Source organism: Neopsephotus bourkii, unplaced genomic scaffold, assembly GCF_033783945.1.
Source record: "Neopsephotus bourkii isolate Nb327-2 ecotype Australia unplaced genomic scaffold, CSIRO-AGI_Nbou_v1 NB_565, whole genome shotgun sequence".
NCBI lineage: Eukaryota > Metazoa > Chordata > Aves > Psittaciformes > Psittacidae > Neopsephotus > Neopsephotus bourkii.
Genome location: NW_026901066.1, coordinates 977,044 through 1,001,821, shown reverse-complemented (window position 1 = coordinate 1,001,821; position 24,778 = coordinate 977,044). Strand labels below are relative to the sequence as shown.

At 40.8% G+C, this 24,778-nt stretch overlaps 1 protein-coding gene across 2 annotated transcripts in view; it reads right to left on the bottom strand.

Annotated features, from left to right (window-relative positions):
- Nucleotides 1-1,493: 1,493 nt before the first annotated feature.
- VSNL1 (visinin like 1) overlaps nucleotides 1,494-24,778 on the bottom strand; it is an 82,966-nt gene continuing 59,681 nt past the window's right edge. For both annotated transcript variants that reach the window (XM_061351184.1, XM_061351185.1), the window contains exons 3-4: nucleotides 3,409-3,624; nucleotides 1,494-2,467 (exon numbers count right to left, since the gene is read on the bottom strand). In XM_061351184.1, the coding sequence (XP_061207168.1) occupies nucleotides 2,270-2,467; nucleotides 3,409-3,624 (414 nt within the window). In that variant the 3' untranslated portion in view covers nucleotides 1,494-2,269. The remainder of the gene's footprint in view (nucleotides 2,468-3,408; nucleotides 3,625-24,778) is intronic.

Sequence of the window (24,778 nt, the reverse complement as noted above, 5' to 3'; positions counted from 1 at the left end):
ATGTGCTGACTGTAATTATAAGCAACTGTTTTCATGGCAGAAGATTAATTCTGAATAAATGATTATTGAAGCACTTTCTTGGATGCACTTATTTTTGCAGTGATCCTACTAAGGTCTCAAAACTATCTCATTGTTGGTACTTTAAATACAAATTTCACTATACCATCTACCTAGAAGGAGGATCGCAGTACTGATACTACATTTTGTGACTTTGTTTGACTTGTTGGCCATTTTGGATGGCAATGCATTGCTTAATGCTGCATTAAAGTAAATGGAGCCTGTCCAGCTACATTAATTTGAGGTACAGGAAAACGCAGAAAGAGGTACTGCTGCTCTAGTAAGTATACATAAAGTGGAAAGGCATAAATTCCCAGAAATATTCAACAACTAGTAATTTACATTTAAGGGGAAACAATGGGCGTATCATTCTCAGAAGTATGGAATGTTTTCAGACTGTAGGGGTTTTTTAAGTTACAGCCAAATGTACACAGCACCACCCTCCTGTATAGTCTAAGTGAAATCCTGGTATTAAAAAACACAGTTGAAATTTCTGTCTTTTGCTGTTTGCTTGGAGTATGAAGAAACTTAAGCACGGATGGCTGTGGTTGTGGCAACAACTGATTCTGTGTGTGTCCCATGCCCCCTGCCCCCCATGTTTATTAGCAAAACATGTAAAACTTTTTTGTTGGGGTTTTTGCCCTCAATTTTAATATGAGCTTCACTTTTAAAATCTGAAAATACAGAGAATGATTTGGTTTGTGTCATATTTATTGTTTAACTATTAAGAGTACCAGCTTGTTTCTTCATAAGGTAAAGAAGAAATACCAAACATGCAACTGTGAGATGTTCACTCTTGTTTTGCTGTAATCCTGTATGCAGCTAGGAAATGTGGTGTAGAAAAGAGTTTTATCTGCAATTTCTGCAGTCTGCCGGTTCTTGGTGCTTTCCCACAGCTGTGCAGACCTGTACTTGCCACAGTATAAACTTGACTGATATACATTGAATTGAGAAGGAAAGTGGTTCTCTTCACTATCACTTCACATCATCGTACTTTATGGTGAATTTGCCAGTAATGATTTTTAACAACATGTCTATTTATATTAAACCAAGGGTAGGTTAGTGTCACATGATAAGAAGAAATAACACTTAAGTGAGGGGAAAAACATTAGAAGACCAGGTTTAGGTCCAAGCAAATAAACCGTATTTGAATTCCAGCTAGCTCAAAAAGCTACATAAGCACAGGTCTGGCAAGTTTACTGTTAAATCTTAGCATTAGCATCTTACAGGATGAATAGCTGCTCTGCTGGTAAATACAAATACAAATGTTGGTTTCTTAAAATATGACTCTTCAGGTGAGTGAGTGCAAAGAGGTTTTCTTCATGCTTTCAGAATGAAATACATACTTCTCAGTAGTACAGTGACAGAGAATTCAAAATTGATATTTTTTGTCTATTACCAGGCTGAAGACGTGAAATAAGAATTAGGGGAAAAGGTCAAATGTTATAAATTTATTTTGGGACATATATATTGCAACCTCTGTGGAAGCTTTTGAAAATTCAGGCAAAGATCAATACACTTCCAATAAAACCTTTAAATTTCCAATAAAACAATATTTTAAACATTATATATATATTTATATATTTTTTTAATTAAAGGGATCAGTTTAGCAGGATTTTTTTTTCTTTTTATATTGCATTCCTCTGACATAGCTCTTTCCAGATTGAAGGGATGCAAATGAGGTAAGAATTAAGGCAAACCTAAAAGGCATGCAAATGAAGTACATTTATATCCACTGACAATACAAGCACATTTGTGGATCAGACTTAAGAGCTGAAGAACTCTTACCCTCTTGTCTGTCCAGTACTACTTTACAGCAGCATGGTGACATGATTTCTAGTAAACAGTTAACATTACCGTGGGAATTCAGTGTCACTAACATTACTCAGTCTAGGAGACACAGAGCTAGCATCAGTAAAACATGAACAATAAATAATATAATTCACTGCAGCACACGACTGCTGCACAGGCTTCAGAGGAATAGGGTTGTTGTGAAATGACATTGCACACCTCACGTTGTGGCAGTTTATTTTTATAATATATACTTTTAAAATTCTTTAGCAAATGACATTCTCATGCACACAAGTGTTTCAAACACAAGAAGCAAGTCCATTTATAGGTAGTCCAAGCAAATTTTTGTGTGTGTGGAAATAGCTGCAAACTGAATGGAACATTAAACTTCTGTGCAGTCTATGGCGCATTGTACACAAGCTCATTTTTGAATGTCACACTGCAGGAGTAATACAATGGAAGGATCACTCTTTGCAGCTTCTTTGAATTCATCCAGTGTGATCTGGTCATCTTTGTTCTTATCCATCTTACTGAAGATCTTGTCTACCCGTTGCTCAGGCGTCAGACCATCCTCATTCATTTTCATCATGATCACAGTGCCCACCATTTTGTAGATGGCCTTTGGAAAGAAACCAAAATGGAAAACTCAACTTACAAACTAACCTGATTTCTTGATGTGATCAAATTCTGGAAAGATACTCCAGCTATAACAGGATTGTCAGTTTCCCAAAGGATTAAGCGATTTTTTCCTCTTTTCATTAGAATCCGGTGTCCATACATTTAAAACAAGGAAGAATGTGTTTTACTTTCTTTACATGTAGATTATTTCAGTGGTTACATTTTGCATTCTAGAATGAATTTCTGTGGCTTTCTGTTTCAGAGTGCAAAACTGTTGTAACCTATTCTCTGGATCAACTGTTTATTTGGCTTGTAATTACTCCACTGAAATATTTCACAGGAATTCTGAATAATCAGTGTTGGAAATTATCACCCTTTAACAGCTTTCTCTGGGTTCATGGGAGCAAAATCTGGTATTAACTATTGTGGTGAGTAGCTGGTAGATAACGATGGCAGTAAACTTCATCTGTATTATGCACTGTGGGCATCTTAATGCCCATCTGTGTGACCTCACTGAAAATAGGGTGCTGTTTTCCCTGTACATTTTCATAATCATCTGAAGTTAATCGCCAGTGGGGCTTCAGCTACTTGAGCTACAAACCAGTAATTTCATGGGTGGTAAGTGATTTTGAGATGGGCTTTGTAAATCCTTTGCTGTGCTATTTGTATGGTTAATCTGTTCATCGGAGAAAAAAAACCAATTACCTCTGGTATTTAAAAGCTTGTACGTACTCTCTGCAATGCTAAAAAATTACATCTATAAAAGTCTCAGTCTGCTTGCACCACTGACACATGAGTCAGTGTAGAACGAATGTATGTAATCTGTGTTTTTAAAGATAGGTACAGCTATTCGTGTGCTTAAAAGCTAAAGGGTATGGGAACAATTAATCAATTTCTGTTAATGTTCAGACAGGTTATTTTTAAGTGCCACACTGGACTCACCTCTATGATTTCCAGCATTTCCACTCTTGTAATTTTACCATCACCATCCAAGTCGTACATGTTGAAGGCCCAGTTTAGCTTTTGCTCAAAACTGCCCCGTGAGGTGATGGACAGTGCACAAATGAACTCTCTGAAGTCGATGGTCCCATCTCCATTCTTATCAAAGGTGCGGAAGGCGTGCTGGGCAAACTTTGAAGCGTCTCCATACGGAAAGAACTGCAAAATAAAAAAATGGCTAGAACTGTGGGCAGTGCAAAAGAACAAGTTCTCTACCTGCCTGCAAAACACTGAAGTGAGGCATTTACTGGGAGTTGCTGGTGGGCTTTGTGTGAAATGGAAGCTACACAATGTAAACTTCTGTAACAGTAACAATGCAATGATTAGTCAGAAGTTTTCTCTACAGCAAACAACATTACAAATATATTCAATCCTAATTTAAAGCTAAATTAATGAGATGACCCTGAAACTGAAGTTGGGTGCAAATGGGAGATTGTATTTAATAGTCTCTGATTATGAAAAATAGTGACCAAGGTGCCTTTTAGCACTCTTTTTTTCTGCCCTTGACATGTTGCAACCAAGCAAAAGTGTGGGCTTGTTGTTACAGAACTTCATTTATTCAAAAAGAAGAATCTACACATAGCATAGGAAAACAGGGACATATGTTCTGCCAATGAACATTAATACAAGTGCAAAAGATGAGAGCTGAGATAAACAATATAGAGCAATGCTTTCATGTTTAATATCCGTTATTAGTGAACACTGCAACTGGCTGTAGCTTCACAAAATATTTTACATGACCGTACCATGTAGGTTTTTAGCTGCTATTTTCCCCTCAAGAAACCTGTGATTTAAGACACTTGAGACAGTAGTTGTTCTTTCTGTGGCCCAGGTGCAAGAAAATATACCTCTTAAGAATGGAAGTTTCAAACTGCCACTGAAGTCCCACTGCAGTGCAGGGTCTATACACAAATAATGTTTGTTTCTATTATTTCCAGCACAATTTTGTGGAGGTTTTCATGCTCTTAAAATAAATACAAACCTGAATTATCCCAATGTGGGGCCGTCTCATTTTGTGCTTTCTGAAACTCCAATTCTTAGTAAGTATTGCATTTAGTAATGTAACTTTGGAGGAAACTTCTGTAGCAGCCAAGGAAGTGGATCTGCAATTTTCAGTTTTCCATTTCCCCATCCAGAGCTTTCACTGCAGGCTGGTGGTTGCTGTGGTCAGCCGTGAAAGCTCTTGAACAGCACACTCAGATTTCATGGGGGATCTTGGAGATCTCACAGCATATACAGAACTGGGTGCTACTAACTGTCTGGGTAAACACATCTGTAGAACATGGCAAGCCTTTGCTGCTTTTCCTTTGAGGAGGCCCAGTGACCATTTGGATACTGTATCTTGCCCTAAAAACACAAAACTTCAGGTGCAGCCAGCTGCTTTTACTATGTGGCTGTGTGGGTCATGTCATTGCTGCATGGCCAAAGGGGTCCTAACCTGAGAGTTTTCTTCAAAACTGTTGTCTCTGATACCAGTTTTTTCAGACCCCATTCTGGATAACCTTTGCATTGTGGAAGAGGTACAATACGATCACTTCTCTGGCTCAGTGGCATTACAGTCAGTGTAAGATCTTCCTCTTGCCCACAGAAGAGCACAGGGTTAAACTTTGCCCCCCTCCATCCATTCAGAATATTGTCCTGTTGTAAATTAACCCTAAAGGGTTGCAAATCGCAGTGTTACCCCAGAAAAGGTCCATCTCAATTCCCAAGTATATTTTCAGGAAGATACCTGAACATGGTGTGGAGGCATCTGGCGTGTACCCGTTCCAGTGGTGGTTTGTCTAGGTTAGCATTGCTGTTAAAATTGTGATTTTCTTAGTTAACTTTGTATGGATCAGAGTCCACCCACAGCTTCTATGCCCCTTTTCCGACAGCTGAAAGAGGTATTTGATATTGCCTGCTCCTTAAAATATAACTTACGGGGTTGTGCTCAACCCAGCCCCTGTTATGTTCTGATAATCCAAACTGATGGTGCCTTAAATACCTCAAGGTTCTGTTCCAGCTCTTTCTGTACTTTCTGATTTTTGACCTTTAATCTTTTTTTTGTAAGCATGACTGGACTTGTAAACACACACGAAGAGATACGGATTCTCTGATACAGCTCAGGCCTGCATTGACTGCACCTACCAGACCTTCCTGGATTGTTCTTATGGTGAAAACCTTATCCTTCTGTCAAAGCCTCCATGGGAGGCCTTAGCTAAGTGTAAAGACACAGACTTTAACTACTTTAAGACTAGTCTAGTAGCAGTGGGAGACAGGGATCTTTAGAAGAGAAACACCCATACTTGGCAGGGGGAATATAAGGAGGGAGGATAGCACTCTGGCGTGAGCTCAGTGAAAGCCTCAGAAATAAGTAAAGAACACAGGGAGGATTTTCAGAGGCTACAGCTACTGTGCAGGCCAGTGGTTTCAGCATTCCCTTCCAAACCCTTGTCCAGGTGATCAATCAACTTACGAGAGTAATTAGTTCCCTTCTGCTGCAATGGTACCACTGAAAAGTGCACTCTACACACCAGCATTGTCTCCTGTTTTATACCTTTTCATCCAAAACCCAAGACAAACAATACCTGCCTGGGATTTTTACAGCAGTTGAATTCCAAGGGTGACCAAACACTGATCATTCCTTTGTTTCTGCTCCTCTAGTCTCATCTCTTTCTTGGACTGTGCCTTTCCTGACCAGTTAGATGAACGTGCTGGCATGTGAAGAAAGTGTTTTCTCTACAGACAACTATCAATTAGGAAAGGAAAAAGGGAGAGAAAAAAGATCCCTTATTCTGCTTCTACATAGTGGAGAAGATTGTCTTGCAGATTCTTAGCTCCTAGAGTGTTTCTGGACACTCTTATGGTATATGGGGGCTTTTCTAGGGTCCTGGAGTAGAAGTATCTAGTGAACAGCATCTGCAAATTGTACGTAACTTAAGTCTTGGGGAAACTGATCAAATATGTAGGAATATTTCTCTGCTTGGCTGCAGATGCTTTAGCATCTTTGAAGTGATGATGCTCACAGACAACTCTGTGACCAGCTCTATTCAGATGACCTCTGGGAGCGAGTTACTGAAAAAGCATAATGCATATACTAGAGAATATGCATAAAGCATATAAAGCATGTGGCTCAAGGTTTAGCATATGGAAAGAAAAAAAACAACCCAAAGCAGTGTATTTCTCCAAATTCCGCAGTGATGTGGTAGGTTAAAAAAAGAAGGGTGTCTCCTTCATTTGTCGGGTTCAGTGGGGTGAATCTACACACTGGCCTGAGTGGTTCTTCAATTTTCATGCAATGTTCTATCACGTTTTGAGATTCATTTCTATTAAAAGGGAAATTCTACTATAAAACGGAGAAAGCCAGAATTGGTGTACAAAGAGCTGTACACACTGCCTGCACATGCCCGGTGACAACTCCGGCACTCATATAACATCAGAGCTTTGAGCACTGAGGCAGGAGCTGGAGTGCAGAACGGGGTGCGGGTGAGCAGGAGGTGGTACAGTGCTTCTGTATCCTGTTAAAAAATCTACTTTAACTCAGGTAATTTTCACAATTCTCACTTCATCTGCATCTTAACTGCTATGATACTGAGCAGAATGTATACTATCAGCAGTATGGGCCAATGAAATGATCCAGTTACTACAGTGGGTTTTGAATGGAGCCTATGACCATGTTAAATCTGAAAGCCTTTCCTTGCCACTTTCTAGTTCTGTCAAAGGTTTTCCCTGAGTTACTATGAGATCTTTAAGGAACCAAAACATATCCAAATGTTCTTACTCAAGTCCAGACCCCCAAGGGCCTTTAGGCAACCAAGGCAAAATCCACAAAGGGACACATGCAATGAAGGGCTCTGAGCAGCTGCCTCCTTAGCCAGGTCTTCCATCACTCTAAGGTGTACACGTTTTGGCTGTTGATTTCCAAGGCCTTTTCTCACACAGATATTCCCTCTAAACTTTGGAGATCCTGTTTCCAGAGGCAGTTAAGCACACCTTACTCTGCTGAAGTCCTGTGGTTCCTATCCCCAGCTGCCCTTTAAATTAAAAGCATTTAGATGCATTTAGATAACCACTGAGGATTTCAGCCTCAGAGCTTTCAGAGGCAGAAGTTTACTGCAGAGGCATTATAGGCAATGAATGAGCACCCAAGAATCTGGCTCCACAGAAGCAGAAGTAATTTCAGCAGCTCAGCATGCTTCCATTAACAACTTAATTGAAAGTTAAGGGATTTGTATCCCAGAGATACAGATGTTCCTGTCTTGTTCCCAGCCCTCAGCCACAGAGTAGCAGCACATCAGCACAGGCACATCATCAAAGGCACATCATATGCCTTTGAAAGGTCTGGGTTGTCTTGTCCATATGCATTGGAAATGAAGTGAGGGTTACAAGGATTTAATTTCTTTACTGAAATTTCAGGGTATGGAATTGGATGATGTTTCTGCTCTGCACTGCACTAGAGGTGGGATGCTGTAACAAATCCAGACATGATATTCAAAATTGTGGTACCAATGGGAACCCTCTTCTCTACCTTCTCCTTATCCTCTGTTGCTGTCCCCTCTGCATTATCCCTCCATTACATAGAGACATCCTAGGATATGTCCCTGCCCATGGCAAGGGGGTTGGAACTAGATGATCTTAAGGTCTTTCCAACCCTATGTATTCTCTGATTCTACGATAGGTCTAAAAGCTCTTGCAATAACTCACCCCCAGCTACAGCACTGATGTCACAGATCTCCATATAAGCTGAAGCACATGCTGCACTAATGAGAATGATGGGGATCCCCAATCTCTGCTTCACCACACATACAGCCAGAGGAAAATGGGCAGGTTCGTTGGGTGTTGTGGGGCAGTGATGCATGTAAAACTGCCTGGAACAGCAGCAGGGTTCTGTGGAGTACTTTTCAAAGCTGAAAGCCTTGCCCAACAACATTTTTTGTGTATTACCAAGCTGGTTAGCTAAAAAATGTCTTTCTGTAAGCTATTTTTATTTTGCAGATGAAACTGGAAAGAGCAAGCATACTCTGTTCATGGTTAGTAAACTGTATTTCCTCTGCCTTCCAAAGTACAAATAAACGGATAAAAATGGTACTACTGTGTCAGAGTCCACACCTTTTGAAGTCCCAGCTCAGTGTATTCCTGCAATGTAAAAGGAAGATTATCAAAGCAGACAATGATATTTAGCCTGTCAATGTGTAGGGCTGATGCTGATGGAATATGCAACAAAGCAATGGCACCAATGTATTTTTCTCTGTCGCATGTTAATATAGCTACACCGCTCCAGAAGGCAGATTCATTTTGTGTTCCTCCTACAGCTGCCTCTACTGGGAGCAAAGCATTATCAGTTTTCTGACTTCTCCCACTCAGCCTTTGAGGGGCTAACTCTTTCCAGTTTGTCATACACATACCAAAGCACTCACCCCCAAAACATGTGAGTCCCTGCTCAGTATCTGGGAGAAAGGCCATTTTCATGCTGAGCTATAGCCCTTTTATTGTGCTTTACACAGACAAAAGGTCCACTGGGCTGACCCACAGGAAAAATGCAGAAGCAAAGCATGCAATGCCACAAGCCAGTACTGCAGGTGTGCATGGCTTTTACCAGACAGATGCCTTCAGAGGGATCAAATTCTCTTTAGTCAGACAAAAACATGAGTTGGATTATGTTTTGCTGAGTATCAGGGAGAAGGTTACTCCATGGGATTACAGTGGATTGATACATACAAATCTGGGCTTCAGGCTGACAGGATACAGACCTAAGCCTTTCAACACTGGCAAAATTCATTGCTGCAAAGCAGAAAACAGCATATTTTCTGCAGCAAGGTGAATAAAAAAAAGACATCAGGGATAAAGCATCAGTTGCAGAGCTGAAATGATACAGCAACATGAGAAAAAAAAAAACCCAAACAAATGTATAGACTGTCCAGACCTAAACTTCACAGTAAAAGCTCTCCAGTCTGCACAGATGCTGAATCTGGTATAGCTGCACTCTTAAGCACATCTGCAGGGTAAGGTAGAACTATCCCACATGGGAAAACTGCCTCCAGCTTGCTGGAGGGTCCATCCACAGCCACAGGTATGTAGGTTTTAGCAGCCCCTAAGCCACGGGGCTGAGCCTTTGGAAAGGACAATCTTGAGGACCATCAAAGACCAGAGTCTTAATGTCTATTTAGATCCAGACCTCAGTTCTCTCTCCATCTGTGAGATGTCCCTACCTCAGAAGTGCTCTGCGAGGATAAATACAACAGAGAATTGTGACTCTTTCAAATGCTGCTGCAGTGGGAGTCATACAAGCAGCAAGGACTGGGGAAAACTGCCAAATTCATGGATGTTTACTGCTTATGTCTCTGCTTAGCATCTTTCATGCTGTGAACATGTATGCATGCACAGACATATGGGGAGGCTCATATGCAGCTGTTAGTTCTTCACATAAAGAAGAAATACAAGACCCAAGAAATGTAATTTTCACTCTTCACAGGAAAAAAATCACAACTTGTACAGGCTGAAGTGGGATCAGAGAAGAATCTGTTTCTTACCCAGACCTCCAAGGACCGTGCCTCACTCTCACATTATTAAGGACCAAGTCATGTGATCTTGCAGACGTTTTTAGCCACTGCAGAAATGCTCATTTCAGGGATATGGAGAAGAAATACTTGAGAATTTAGGAGCTAACCTTGAATTATCAATACCAGTTCCTGCAATTATGTCAGACACAGGTTAAGAGACCGTAGAGTAAGCACACTCTATAGGCTATGATAAAGTAAGATCTACAAGAGGTTGGAGGAAGATGGATAGCAAAAGAGAAGCCATGGTGCTGCTTCTCAAACATCCATCTCACAGGGTCTACCTCTAAAAAACCTTTTCAACCTGAGAAGTTAATCTCTATATTCACATTTGTGGGGAATTAGTCATTAACTACCAGGAAATGAATCGATTTTCAATCTCAGGTTTTCTCTGATTAGATTTGGACAATAAGACACTTAATTGAGCTGTCGCAGTGCTATAGGTCAATACACCAGCACATCAGCTATTACTCAGTGCTAACAAAAAATCGGAATTCAGAGTGTATTGTCAAAACAATTAGTATTGCCAGTGCTGAACGCCATGATGACTGTTGATTAAATGTTATTTCCCTTTGATCTTCCTTAACTGAGCAGCAGCACTGGAACTCAAAATAAAGAGTTTGGCACAGTCTTCCACTACCCCAAGGTCAGCGACAGCACAGGGCTATGGCAATGTCACGATCCTGCTGTGCTGTAGCTATCCCCCAACCTAATTACAGCATCCTTTTTCTTGACATCATGTTATCTCTTTAGGAATCTGGGAATGTACCAGATGGAGGATACACTGATCTGCGACATTCCTTCTCCCCCTCTTCCTCTTTCCCTCCACCCCAGTACTGATCACCTGACTCCTTTTCATCTCTGAAAAACGCTTTATTTTCCCAGTGAGTTTTGGCTCCAAATGTTCAGAGCATTAACCTGAATGCTGGGCCTGCTGTGCTGTGAAGTCCTTAGTGCAAATTTCACAAAAGAACAGGGCTATAGAAGCATCAGTAAGTGCTATTTCCAGCCAGAAAGGGATTTGAAACACAAGTCACTGAAGTCTGAGACAACCATCTCATGAATACACAGATGGAGCTGCAGAAAAAATGCTCGTGCCTGAAATATCTGACTGTCTCATGTACTTATGTAATATGTCCTCCTAAAATTCCTATACATATGGAGTTGTTGTAGCTCAGTACTGCAGAAAGGAAACTGCAGAAAGAGAAGGAAAATGGCTATAAGCAGGGAGTGTTGGAGAACTGAGAATCTGAACCTCAAGATCCCAGTGTCTGCTAAACTACACAATCCCTTTTCTTGATATTGAGTGCAAAACCCGCTAATTCAGTAATTACCAACAACTAGCTTTAACTTCTGGGGAGAACTATCAATTCCCTTAAGCACAGCTCACTGAGCTGGGAACTGGTGGACTCAGGTATCTTTTTCGGTTCATAAAACCTGTGGTAATACAGCAGTCCATAAACCTTTCCATCCAAAGAAGGAAAATACAACCTGAAGTCCAGAAATACCAAAGGAGCAGAAAAGAGGAAAGCTGTATGGTACCACAAGCACCTTGAGAGAAAAATAAAGTGCTTGGAAAATCACTGAGTGCTCAAGGAGAGAAAATGGGAAGGGCTGCCCCCCAGAATGGTGTTTCCTGCTGCTCCCTGCCATCACAGGCTAGAAATGGGAACTACAATCAGCACTTCCAGGAAGCTTGGTCCTAGTAGGAACACATTCAACAGTATAAGTAACTGCATGACAGCCACAGTCCCTAGGTCAGTCAGTTTGGAGCGCTGTGCACTTTGTCCCTTTGGGCCCAGCCAGCCACAAGCAGTGGGCAGGCAGTGTTTTCTGTGTTGTACTCAAAATGTTCAACAATGCCTAAGGGCCAGGCAGTGTTAATGACACAGGGCACATGGGAACCCGGCTGGGTAAATCTCCTGCTTGGAGACCACGCAACATCTGCCCCTTATCTCCCATGGTCTTGTCACACAAACACGTGTCTGGTTGGAGCTGGTAACAGAAGAATAAGGTTTCCATGCAGGACAAAATGGGGAAGAGTTAACGGAATGGAAAGGACCCTAAAGTTAGAGGTGAGAGGCAGGAAGGATGGCAGCAGTGGCAGCAGTAGGAGTTAGCATAATAGCCAAGGGGCAGGAAGGCAATGACTTTGCATCATCCTTTTTCCCCTTGGCATATCCTGTTGACATTTATTTTCGGTATTGAGTTTGAGAGTAATTCAACTACTCACAGAGAAACTGTACTACAATGAAGTTTCTAATAATTTGAAATTGGAAATGGGTCCCTATGTTAATGCTGCTTTTCCTTTGCAATGAAGCTGTGAGCAGACGGGTTTTCAGGTATCCTTCTGAAACGTACAGCCCTGTTTTGAAGATCCATCTTCTGTAACCCTGTCAGTTCTGTTCTTATGGTGAATAGATAATAAAAAAGGACTCTTTTAATACAGTGCAGTTTAAGATTCCAGCTTTGCAAGTAATGTATTTTCTCCCATATCTACACTTTCTCTTATGCCATAAGTTCTTTCGAAGGTCGATGCCAAGACCTACAAGCCCAGTTGTATACAAAACCTTTGAAATATCATCGTTCTGGTGCAAAGGATAGCGCATCTATATGCATCGATGTGGACTAAATCGGTTCTTGCTTAGGAAAAATGTCTCGGAGGAAAACACTCTTAAACTCACTGACGTTTCAAAAAAACCCAGTTTTATTTGTGTGAACTATTGTGCACATTTGTAGTCCCATGTGAGTAGAAGTATTATTACTGTTGTTACTGATAGTCATGATATCTAGGAATGTTGGTTGAGCAGCACTTCTTAGATAAAACCTAAAGCTCAGCATACAAGAGAAATAAAGAGGAAAGAGGTAAAGTCAGTGCAAAGGAGCCTGGAAGACTTTTCTTTGTGACTTGATTCCAATTGATCTTCCCAAGAGTGGGAAAGGAGAAAGGAATGACACAACTCATTGTGTCACTTTCTGGGAATTAAGATGTATGGGCAGGTCTAGAATAAACCACAGATATGCAAAGACAGCTCTCAGCAACGCTGTCTCCTCATCATTAGCTTCACAGATCAACCCCCCTAAGGGGAAGGGATCTTGAACAAAGACTTTCGAAGGATGAATGCAAGGATGTAAAGGAGCATTACATTCTTGTTCCTTGTCTAAAATGGTGCAAGAAGGGAAAATCCTCACGGTATATAAATCATCTTTTCCCCATCACTTATGTTCTTTGCCATCTGTAGAAAGAGATGTAGAAATCCTCCCTGTAGGCCATATGGATCACTGCTTTCACAGACATGGCATCTCCCTAGATATGCTGCTACTGTGCTAGTACTGACTGTGCTCATGAGCCAATGCAGACAAAATGTGTATATTGTGATAATCAGTACTAGATGGTTCCCAAAGGTGTCTCCTTTTTAGACAACTGGCCACCTAAAGAAGGCAGTATCACCCCACATGTAGTAGTGCTTCTCCTGTGTTTCACCCCTCCTACTCCAATCAACTTGTGGGGGATGCAGACTTGTATGAGATTATCATAAGTAAACCAGAATGCTTGAAGGGAGAAAATTACCCACAGATTCTGTCCTCTCAATACTCTAACTTTGCATTATCATCTTGTAGTGTTTTTTTTGTGGTTTTATTCACTGTTCCAGATACCAGACATGATCTCAAGGGTTCATTTTAGAGAAATCTGTAAATCTATTAGAAAAAAATTGGAACATGCTGCTTGTTGATTTAAAGCATTGCAAGTGAGAAACAGAGTTGCCTTCTCTCCTGCATTTGCCGGCTGAAGTGACTTGAAGTCTTCAGCACATGTTACCTTTGAATTTCAGCTCCTTTCTGCTATGAGAAAACCACCACTGCGGCTAAAAGCTATAATGGGTGGAGCAGCCTCTTCTGTTACAGATAAATCAACTGGCGAAGAGCTTACCTGCCACTTGCTTCCTTTAAGATCTTAGAATTATTCATGTACTTGTCTATGAACGACTTAACACTAGAATGCAATAAGATCATACAAAGGGATAGTATAAAATCAATTCTAAAATCTGCAGAGAACAAGCTACCTTTAATTAAAAACAATAAATGATTTTTATCTAAAAGGGTGAACAAAGCTATACTAACAAAAGATGCGTGCCTAAAAGAAAGCTACTATCTATGCAATTCTTCCAATGCCAGGATATCTCATTGCATGCACTGTTTGACACCATTATAACAAGTGAAGTTTCAATAACTCGATTAGGAGTCAGCTGAAAAGAAGACAATAAAAAGCGCTCCTTGCTGCTTTATTTATCACACAAGCTTAGTGCATTCTCCTTTGGATTAAGTCACCCTCTGTGCCCCAGACCAACTGAAGATACCCTTACCACTTCAGTTCAACACAAAATTCTGAGTGTGACCAATGTAAAACTGGTGTCTTCATTGTAGAGAATGCAATTTCATTTCAATATCAGATCTATTTGAATTCTTCTGCTTTCAGGTAAGTTTGTTCTTGTATCTTATAAGAGCAGCAGATTACATCCTTTCTAATATCCCCTTACCCCAGAGTCAACAAAGATAAAAAAAAAACCTATAGACATTAACAGTTGAACAACAAACTATGTAATCATGATCAAACTATTATGCTACCAACAGCTTTCCAGAATGATGCCGGTTTATGTTTGCTAAGAGTGAGCCTCCCAGGAACACTGTTGTTGGTGATGCCAGTTCTCAAACGTCCTTTCAAAGTTTACAGCTTGGATACACAGCCCAGTTCCTGACATCCCCAAGCTCTTTCATATCTCCTCTATGAGTTGACTGCATATAATGCTCTTTAGAGACAAGTTCTTTCTACTGAAACAGTAATGACATATATTTCACATTTATTTGATAGACTTACATTTCATACCAGATGAAATTGAGGATGAAAAATAATGACCTAATTCTAGTAAGATGTTAAATTCTCAAACAAACAAATCAAAACCAAGGTTACAGAAAGATGAGAATACAACAAGAAAGCATTTTCTCGATTGATTGCTATTATCACTGAAGCAGCAGGTAAACAATCTTCTCCAGCATGGGGGATTTTCTGAATTTGCTCTCCTATTGCATTAATTTTGCAACACACTCCTGACTTCTTGATGGTCAAAGGATTTTCAAGCCTCTAAACACTTCATAAATGATGTGCAAGAGATACTCAATTCACAACCACTCTCTTTTAAAGGCAGCTGTCTCTAAAATGCAACTATTTTCACAGAGACTCTGTATATGCTATATAATATGTAACACATAATATTTAGCCTCCTACTTAAAATCATATGACGGAGTTGCCATTTCTTCTGTTTTAGAGATCATGCACTTACAAAAATTGTGTAATCCCCCACTTCTGATTGTGTGAGATCTTTATGGAGAGGTGGCAGCATCTCCATAACCAAGGTCAGCACCAGATTTCCTTGTAAAAAAGTCTTGAAATTCTTTGCATCTTTTCCTGATGACAGCCAAATACCTAAAGGTGATAATACTGCCCAGGCAAAGACGGCAACAAACTAGCCAGAGAATTCAGTTTCTGAGGATGTGAAAACACTTACAGAACAAGAAACACAGGAGAATCGTATATAGTCTTTGTTAAACAATAGCAGAGAAGAAACTTGAACTATGCCTTAGACAGGACATGTCAAAAGAACAGTAACAGCCTACCAAGCTAATGGGTACCAGCGCTTTTTAGCCAAAATATGGAGAAGCTTCTCTTCCAGGCTGGGGTCTAGGGTCCAACTAGAAAACGCAACACTGATATTTCTTTCTGCAATTGGGATGGAGCACAGAGGATACCTAGTCCAGCTGCCAGTGCAGATTTAGCAGCATCACCTGCTATGACCCTGGGCAGAGACAGCTCATGAGGAAGACGGCAAAATCCTAAAGCACAGCACCAGAGCTCTCAAACTGAGCACTTTAAGGACTCACTCAAGCAAACACCATTAGCACTTAGCAGCAGTATTTTGGGTTGTCTGAGTATGAAAGAACTCCGAAAGCACCAAAGTCTGTGAAGGTCAACCAGAAACTGCGTTCTGAGGTAGCTGTTCTTCCTTTCTTACAGAACTGTCACCAAGTCTGTAGCTCTGCCAGCTCACTCTCTCCTCGTAGAGTATAAGTAGACTTATCAACTCTTAGGGAAGTCCCAGAGCTCAATGGTATTTTCACAGAAGTTGGACAGTTGGAGACTCCCTGTGTTTTGGTTCTCTTCATTTGAGTAAAAGTGAGTGTACACCCAAAGCAAACACACAAAAAGGTAGATTTTTCATAGCTGCCCAGGTTATTCATGGAGAAAACCATTTAAACAAAGCCCTCCTGGCAGAGAAAGGTCATAAATTTACTCATTTCTACTGGCTGTCAGCATCAATACTTTCTTACAGCTACACCCCAGAAAAATGTTTAGGTTTGGCTTCTTTATTCACTAGATTCCTGACTGCCTCTCAGCCATGGACAGTCCTGATATCTGATCAGTTCCACTGTACCTACATATCTGTGAATATATTTATCTTCTAATAACACTGCTGAAAAACTGGGTTTTTTTGTGAGCTAAGGTATTTAAATGATCTGTCACATTTAGTACAAGAGTCAGCCCGACAAACACCAGTTCAAAGCTCATTGCTAATTCTTCTTCCATCAATGGAAAGAGATGCTGCATCATGATGGGGTAATCTATTCCAAGATGGGTCATACATCCCAACAGCAGGCATGACCTGAATCCTATTCCAGGTGAGTACTTTGTAATTTCTTGGGTTATAAAGGACTGCATGACTACAGGCTAAATGAAAAATAAGATTTTAATTCTCAATTGAAATATAAAGTGCTATTTCCTCATGAAATGACAGGGAGGAAAAGAAATGGTATGGCACTGAAGCTTGAATGTGATGCAAATTTGAGGTCACGGTATCATGTGTTTGAGACCCGTCATGAAGCTGAAACACAAGTGAAGCTGTCACAATGATACAATGACAATCCAGTCCAGCATGCTGATGAAGTGACTAAAATCCAGAGTGACTGCAGAGCCAAGGGAAAAAAAGCTGTTTATTCACTACCCCGTGTACTTAAATAGGAAAGATTTGGTTCTGTTGTCCTGTGAGCACATTCTCTGAGATGTCAATCTAAAGCAATGACTGACCTGTGCTGCCTTTACAGAATGGCAGAATATGTTGACTTTTCAACTAAAATGTATCTTTGGATATTTCTATTGCTGCAGCAGAGCTGTGTTTTCACAAGAGAGCAATGTACATTTCCTAGTCACAGCAAACTCGGTGTTTTTCCTCTGACGGATATCAATGATCCCGTCACCTCAGAAGAGGTAACAAAGTCTAGATTTTAGCTAGCTATACTAATTTGTCAGACGTGGTTAATATCAGGTTTTTAACTTTAAAAAGAGCTGTTTTCACACCTACAGAAACCTGAGTGATCCCAAAGTGCTTTGCTAGCATCAGTCTAATAACACAACCTGCCCACACAGATGGACACCAAAGTACCAGCAGAGCAAGACAACAAAACAAACGCGCTTGCAAGATTGTACATATGTAAGCCACCTACCAACTCTACCCCTTTTATACATGACCTATCACATTATTATGATTCGGGTCCATCTGCTGGGACTTTGTGGTGGAAAATAGGGTGGAATATTTGCTTTAAGTAGCCTGTAGAAAAACTCAAATTCCCAGATAAAGGGCTACTCCGTGTTTGCAGACTGAGTCCCCAGTGAAGCACAGCAAGTCTGACATGTACCAGGAGCATCACAGTGGCTGCCCATGCACTGCAGAGTCAATCCGAGCATGTACAACACACCCAGGGCTGACACCAGAGGTGCAAAGCTCATTGTTTCAGTGCAAATTAGTTACACAACATAGAAATGTTAGTTATACAACACACAAACAACAGGAAGTGTTGACTTGCTATTCATGGTGTGGAAGCATGTAACTGTCCCTAGGAAGACTACCAAGAAGTCCAGACACAACTAGGAGAAACAGCGTATTTTGGATTTTAGATGTTGGCAAGAATTTGCACGCCTGAACCATCTACAGCTCTCGAGCCATGAGAGCAAGCAGTGTAATGCTGAGAGGGCAGACAAATTTCAGGCTGTTCCATAAACCCCAGGAATTAGTTTCCATGTAAAGCAGGTGAGATCTTGGTTTCTAAATACCTTGGATTGAGAATCTGATCTTCTTCCAAATCCTCCATGGAAAGGTTGGGTTTGGTTTTAGGCATTAGAAACAAATGCCAAGGCCAACCACTGAACTAAGATGAGGCTTTTATGTCTGTTATGCTCCCAAACAAGTCCAAACCATTCACATAGTTCACTGCTATACACTGCACTTTTTAAAGCCAAGTTTTCAGCTTTACTTAAAAGACAGTCTAAAGCTGAGGGACAGTTTGAAGCATGAAGGACCTAGTAGGAGCTTCCACAGTGGGGGCCAGTTTCATACTGCCCCTGTGTCTAATGCAGCTTAACATTCTGGGCTGGTAAAAGCTCTGCTGCATCCAAGTAAACCTTAGGGAATTGGCAGAGCTTTGGGGCCCTGAAATAGTGACAGTTTTCACTGGAAACATTTATGACATTGGAATAAAGATTCTCCCACATTCCTTAGCTTGCATTGAGATCCTGTAGGTTTGTCCTCCCACTGCCTGCAGAGCACACAGACACACTCCGGCACTGCTCTGCCTCCAGAACCCGCTTCCACCAACATCTCTTTTCAGTTTCACTTGAAAAAAGATAAGAGCAATTTAATCTTTCCTACCTTTGACTTGAAGGTTTTGTTCTAAATGTATTTTGACAGCAGAAATAAAGACAAAGTTTTAATAGAACTAACTGAACCACAAACTGAATTATGTATTTCCATTTCAGGAGACAATTTCACTGCTAATAACATCACTCTCCTTCCAAAAGCATGCATGACAGAATTCAAAGTATTTCTCTGTTCCTTCATGGTATTTTGTATCTGGCAGTAGCTCTGCAGCACACAGAGCTCCCTCTTACACGTGTATGTGTCATGTGTCTCACTTTCTTTGTCCAGGAGTTGGGGTGGGAACATCTGAATTGCTGAACCAGTCTGTCTGGAAAATTTGTATGCTAGTGGATTAAAATACAGACTGAACCCTGGCAACATCCCTGCTTTGGATCTCTGACTAGAACCTTTTTTCTTCATATTCAGTGTTCTCTGAAAACACACAGCAGCTGCAGGCTTTTTGTAGGACCCCCAAACCAACCAGAATGGAAGCACATGGCAAGGCAGGGTTGAAACCATGTTGACAGCCTGGTGAAACATCTTAACTTTCCAACACTGCACCTTCATTTGGTTTTCAACTTATAGAAACAACTTCAGTCAACAAGAAGCTTACTGAACCGGGATCAAATGCTGAATAGATGACTTAAGTGCAGATTTGTTCTTAATTAGCCGAAGACCCACTAAAGAAACCTAAAGGGCCAATGAAACAAAGGCACAAATTTTATTTTGTGTCAACAAAGAAGGGGCTTGAAAGAATTTGCATCAGCTGCTAAACATGCTCTAATGATCACCACTGGATTATTAGTAGTAACCTAGATGTAAAAAGCTCTCATCTTCTTACTCCCTGGTTATTATTCAGTTTTTAGGTCTCTTTAAGGTCAGTTAGAGTGAACAAAAGTTGGGATGGGTGGAAATAGTGTGTGATATGAGGGAGAGGAACATGGAATACTGATCCCCAGACATTTCACTGAATAAAGCAGGCAGACACCAGCAAACATGACTAATAAGAGCAAGCCAGAAAACAGCATTATATTTCAAAGAAATCTAGGGGGGAATAGCTTGAGGTAACGAGATACAAAGTCTTTCACATGTAGGTCACCAGTTTTAATCCAACTCTGGTCATAGCAAACTCTGGTCATTAGTATCTAACAGCTGTCAGAATGAGATGTTAGTCCTGGTTTAATTGCTAGTGATATCTCCAGAATGAAGCGTATCAGCAGAACTGTAATGCTGTTAAAAGTCTAGGCAGGGAGGTCAAGGACTGACTGGGCATTGAGAGAGGATCTCTACTCCCTTACTGAAAGCTTCATTTTCTATTAGTGTCAACTTGAGATATCTCAAGGGTAATAAGTCTTTGTGAGGGAACAGAGGATAAAGAAAGGAAAACACAGTTCAAAGAGAGCTGTGGAAACTCTGCTGCCTTGAACCCAGCTCCCCAGTTGGTGATTCCACTGAAGTGCTCGTGCTGCACCAGTTCACAATGCCCCAGGGCTTCTCCCTGGTACATTCAACACCAGCAGCGCAGGCCCAGAAGATGCGAGTGCAGACACATGAAGACATGGCGCCATGGAAGGAAAGGAAGAGCAGACCAAGGTCAGGAAAGAAGAGACAGAGAGGGAAGAAGGAGCAAGCTCAGAGCATGACAACACAGACCTTAGCATGGGTCCTTCCCCACACAGAGCTCCCTGTTTTTCACATCCTGGTCCAGGATTATTATGTACACTGTTGGCTCCGCTACTGTCTCTGAAGTGGGTCACAGCAGACATCACAGAGTGCAGGAACAGCCCACATGGCCACGTCTCTCTAATTCGTGCTGTCCCTCAGCCCAGGGTCCTCTGAAGAGCCACAGCAATATACCAGCTGCAGAGTAAGGTGTGGGGAGAGCCTGAAGTTGTAATTCACATAATCAGAACAAAGGGTCTGCCCAGAAATGATGAATAAGAAACAGAGCTCATTACTGCTGACTTTTCAAAACCTTTTCTTCACAATAAGGGAAAGGCCTGAATTCCCAAAGCTCATGTGAAATATCTAACAGAAATATCTAACAATTCATATCAGGAAATGAAAGAAAAGATGATTTTACAGCTTGCAAGACAGATTCTTCCCATTGCTGATCAGAGCAGGGAGCTCCGATTTTATACTTAGCAAAAAAAAAAAAAAAAAAGGCTAAATTTAAAGATTCAACTTTGATTTGTAATATCAAATGGTGATTTCTTCTTCTTAATAGCTGTGCCTTTAGTTTTTTATTATGAGATTTACCTCACTTTATCTGTCCCACACCCAAGTATTCCATCTAAGCTACTTACCAAGGTTCCCTTAACAGTGACTGAAGAAAAGCAATCGCCTGCAACAGGACACTTGTCTGTCTTGGATGCTTGGAATAGGTAGGCTGAAAACTCGTATCAAGAGGTAGTTGCTGGAGGTGGCTAATGCAGCTTGGACTCCAATGTGGCACAGGTTAAGTGGGTGAGTTGAACACAGTATTTTGTAACCAGAGTGACTCTTCAAGAATTTTATGAACGTTTTGGATGGGTATTTTGGATTCTGCCTTGAGCAATCCACTCGATGCTATTACATAAAGCACAACATTTTTACTTGCATGAGTCCAATTATCTGAAGATATTTGTTTGCAAAAATGACAAATCAAGTATGTGCATAAAATAATAGCTTAACAAAGATGTGTTTAAGTCCTTCCTCACAACGACTAGTGTTGTTCTATTTGCTCAGCATAAGAAACATGCTAAAAAGGGAGTCATGCTTATGGGGTTTTTAAACTTCCTTTTAAAACGCCTCCACTTGCTTTTGGAAGTGTGCAAGTGACACGCAAGAGTCACACTCCAAGTATTTCATGCTTAGCAATTTCTCATAAAAAAACAATGCCCTTCCACAATGCATTTTAGGATTGTGCAGATTCTGTACTCCATTCAAATGGCCTCTCCAGCTGTTACACAGGGACAGAATTATCAACAGAATTATTGTTTCCTTTGAATGCTGTCCCTAACTAAATGAATAAATGATACGGAAATGTCCTGAGTTAGAACAGGCCCAGCTGAGGCTTTTCCCAGTTTCGAGGATAATTCTGCCCAATACTTTCCAGCCAGCTATTCATCAGGCTACAAGGCAACCACTAGATGGGGGTGGTGTATACTACACACGTGGTACCTGACACTTTTTGCTTGGCTTTCTCAGAAATCTCGAGGAAGAAGAAACTTCCACACACTGTACAGGCCTCCACTATGATGTAGGTCAAACAGCATCCTTCATCCTTCCCAAGCAAGAACCAAGTGCTTTAACTTGCTACAGGCTGTTGTGTTACAAAAGCTGCATAACGGAAAGTCTTACTACTTTGGAAAATGTAATGCCCAGTGTGATACAATTGAGTGCTGCAGGACATTGATGAAAACAAAAATGGGGGATTCAGGAGTTTCTCTACGCTTCATTTAAAATAATCACGATGCTACAGCTGACTCTGTTGAATTTAGCTCCATAATTGGCAGTGGAAATCTTTGCTTTCTCTCTCATGGAATTTACGTGTTTTGCTGCTCTTCCTTCCAGCAATGTAATTACAAGAACCTGTTTAGCATAATTAACTTGCAAACAGGTTGGATGAAATGAGATTGTATCCCAAAGGCTTTCTCAGCACAAAGCGAAACTATTTCTTCACCCATACTGTAATCTAGAGCCTACTGTACAGCAATTTCTTGCACTTTGCATTTTAAAAGCTCTTCATTTTGAAAGGTGCTACATTTGGCAGCCCAGTTCTGAGCTCTGCTGCTGATGTATACCTAGATTATACAACTCATTCTGCAAACCATGGTCCCCAGGGTATCCAGGCTCTGAGCAGAGGGAAGCTCTGTAGTCAAGAGCTCTTCCATGTTGGAAGGGTTTTTACTGAAATGGATTTATCTTCCTCAAATATCCCCAGCCCAACCTGATCTGAAACAACAGCCTTTGTTAAAGGAATTTTGGATGTTAAAGGGATATTACACTGTCTTGCACAGCCAACACGAAGAACGCTGAGGGAACAGGGAGGAAGGAACACCTTCCCACAGGGAGCAGCTGGGAACTTTGCTCCTGTGTGACCACTTGAGGCAGCTTCAGTTGTCCCAACAGCAGTTCTCTCAGCTGTACGGAGAACTGGCATCATTCCTCCCTCATGTTTCCATAAGGACAAGGGCACGGAGAGGGGCATCACCCTTCAGTGCATCACCCTCACTGGCACCTGCCCCATGCAAGCAACTGAGACATCGCTCTCAACACCCAGTGCTAAGCACATCTGCAGGACCCTCCTGCTCATTCCCCCGCCTGTGAGAGGGTTGCAAAGGCACATACAGAGCCCCAGCCTCTCAAGTGCTCCCTGCAATTACCAGTCTACCAACTGCAACAGCCACACTTAGCTTCTTATTTATTGCTTATTTTTTTAACTGTGAACCTGTCCCCTTCGGTCTGCAACAGAGAGATTTCTGATTGCTCGAGCCCCCCTCCATGACAAATTCATTTCCAAGGAGTGATAATAAATCAACCATTTATGGCATTAACAGCTTAGCTCTAGAGACTTTTAATTTCAATACAATCACTGCTAGCTGATAACAGCAGGCAAATGGAAAGCCCTACCCCCAAAACCTCATTCAAAACTGATCATCCCAGATTAGAAAGAAAGAAGATTATTTTAATGATCCAACCTGAGAAAAGATCATTTGGGTAGTTTTACACAGAGGGAAATACATTTATGACATGACAGTGATGGACAAATGATGCAGAAAATGGGTCAGTCTCCTTTGGAGAAATCTTTCAAACACTTGAGTTTACATGGGGACTACCAGACTTGATGTCTGGCAGTGCAAGGGATAGGGATTAGTCTCTACTAAAGGACAGATGTGCTGCAGTGAATCACCTATTAAACTCAGCTATCATGCAATCAAAACTCATTTAGCAAGCTCATGGTTTCTAATGATCATAAGATATTCCTGTCAAATATTATTTCTATTTAAGCCCTAGCTATATTGTTTTTATAAATAATACAAGCTATACAGTTCATCAGGTAGCGAACTGGGTCATGCCGCTCAAAATATTGCTGATGGGGAACACTTGTGAGGGGAGTCACAAGATTTCATCTGTTGATTCATGACTGGAAGAATGAACACACATGATACTGTGTGGAGCACTGAATTGGCCATTCCTTGAAAATCAGGCATGAACCCCAGATAAATGTCAGTCAAATAATGCTTCTATAATGTGGGGCATTTGAGCAAATTCAGTTACTAAAAGGACTACTACCATTATGAATAAATAATTGCGTGTCCTCTTGCACACACAATCACCACATCACATCACTGGAGTGCTAAGGGATGTATGACAACTAAAAAGCCATGCAAATAGTCTGTAGTGCATACCTGAAGCCCTGATTCACATACTTATAATAGACAAGGAGATTTATCAAGATCTGTATGCAAGGCTGCTAATTACAATCTACTAGGTTTTAAGCAATAAATTTGAATTCAGAATAATAAGATAAAAAATAATGTAATACATTTTATCTTATTTTAAATTATTAATGGGAGAGAAACAAGAATTTGATTCATAATCTTAACTGGTTAATATAAAATACTTTATTGAGCTCTTTAATAATTGAGTTTCATTATTAAGTACAATATTGAACAAGCTATTAAACTTGTTAAATGGGAGACAGATAACCTCTTGAGCAGCAGACTCATCACTGTATCTCACTATCAAGTGCCCATGAGAATCCTCTAGTATCTAAGACTGTTTCAGTCCATGTTGGTTTCTTTGCAAGGGTATTATGGCCTTATGTGTATATTTGTTATATAGAACTTGTAGGATTTTTTTTTCCCTTGAGACTTTTATCCCTCTGACCAAATTGTATGAATCACGGATATAGATCCAAAACTCCTTAGGGGAAATTAGAAAGACAGATGCAAACATGCACACAATTCAACTACATCATCTTTATTTCCTTAAGAGAAGAGACAGCAAATATTGTCCAGACAGATTTGACAGTCAAATGTCAAGGGG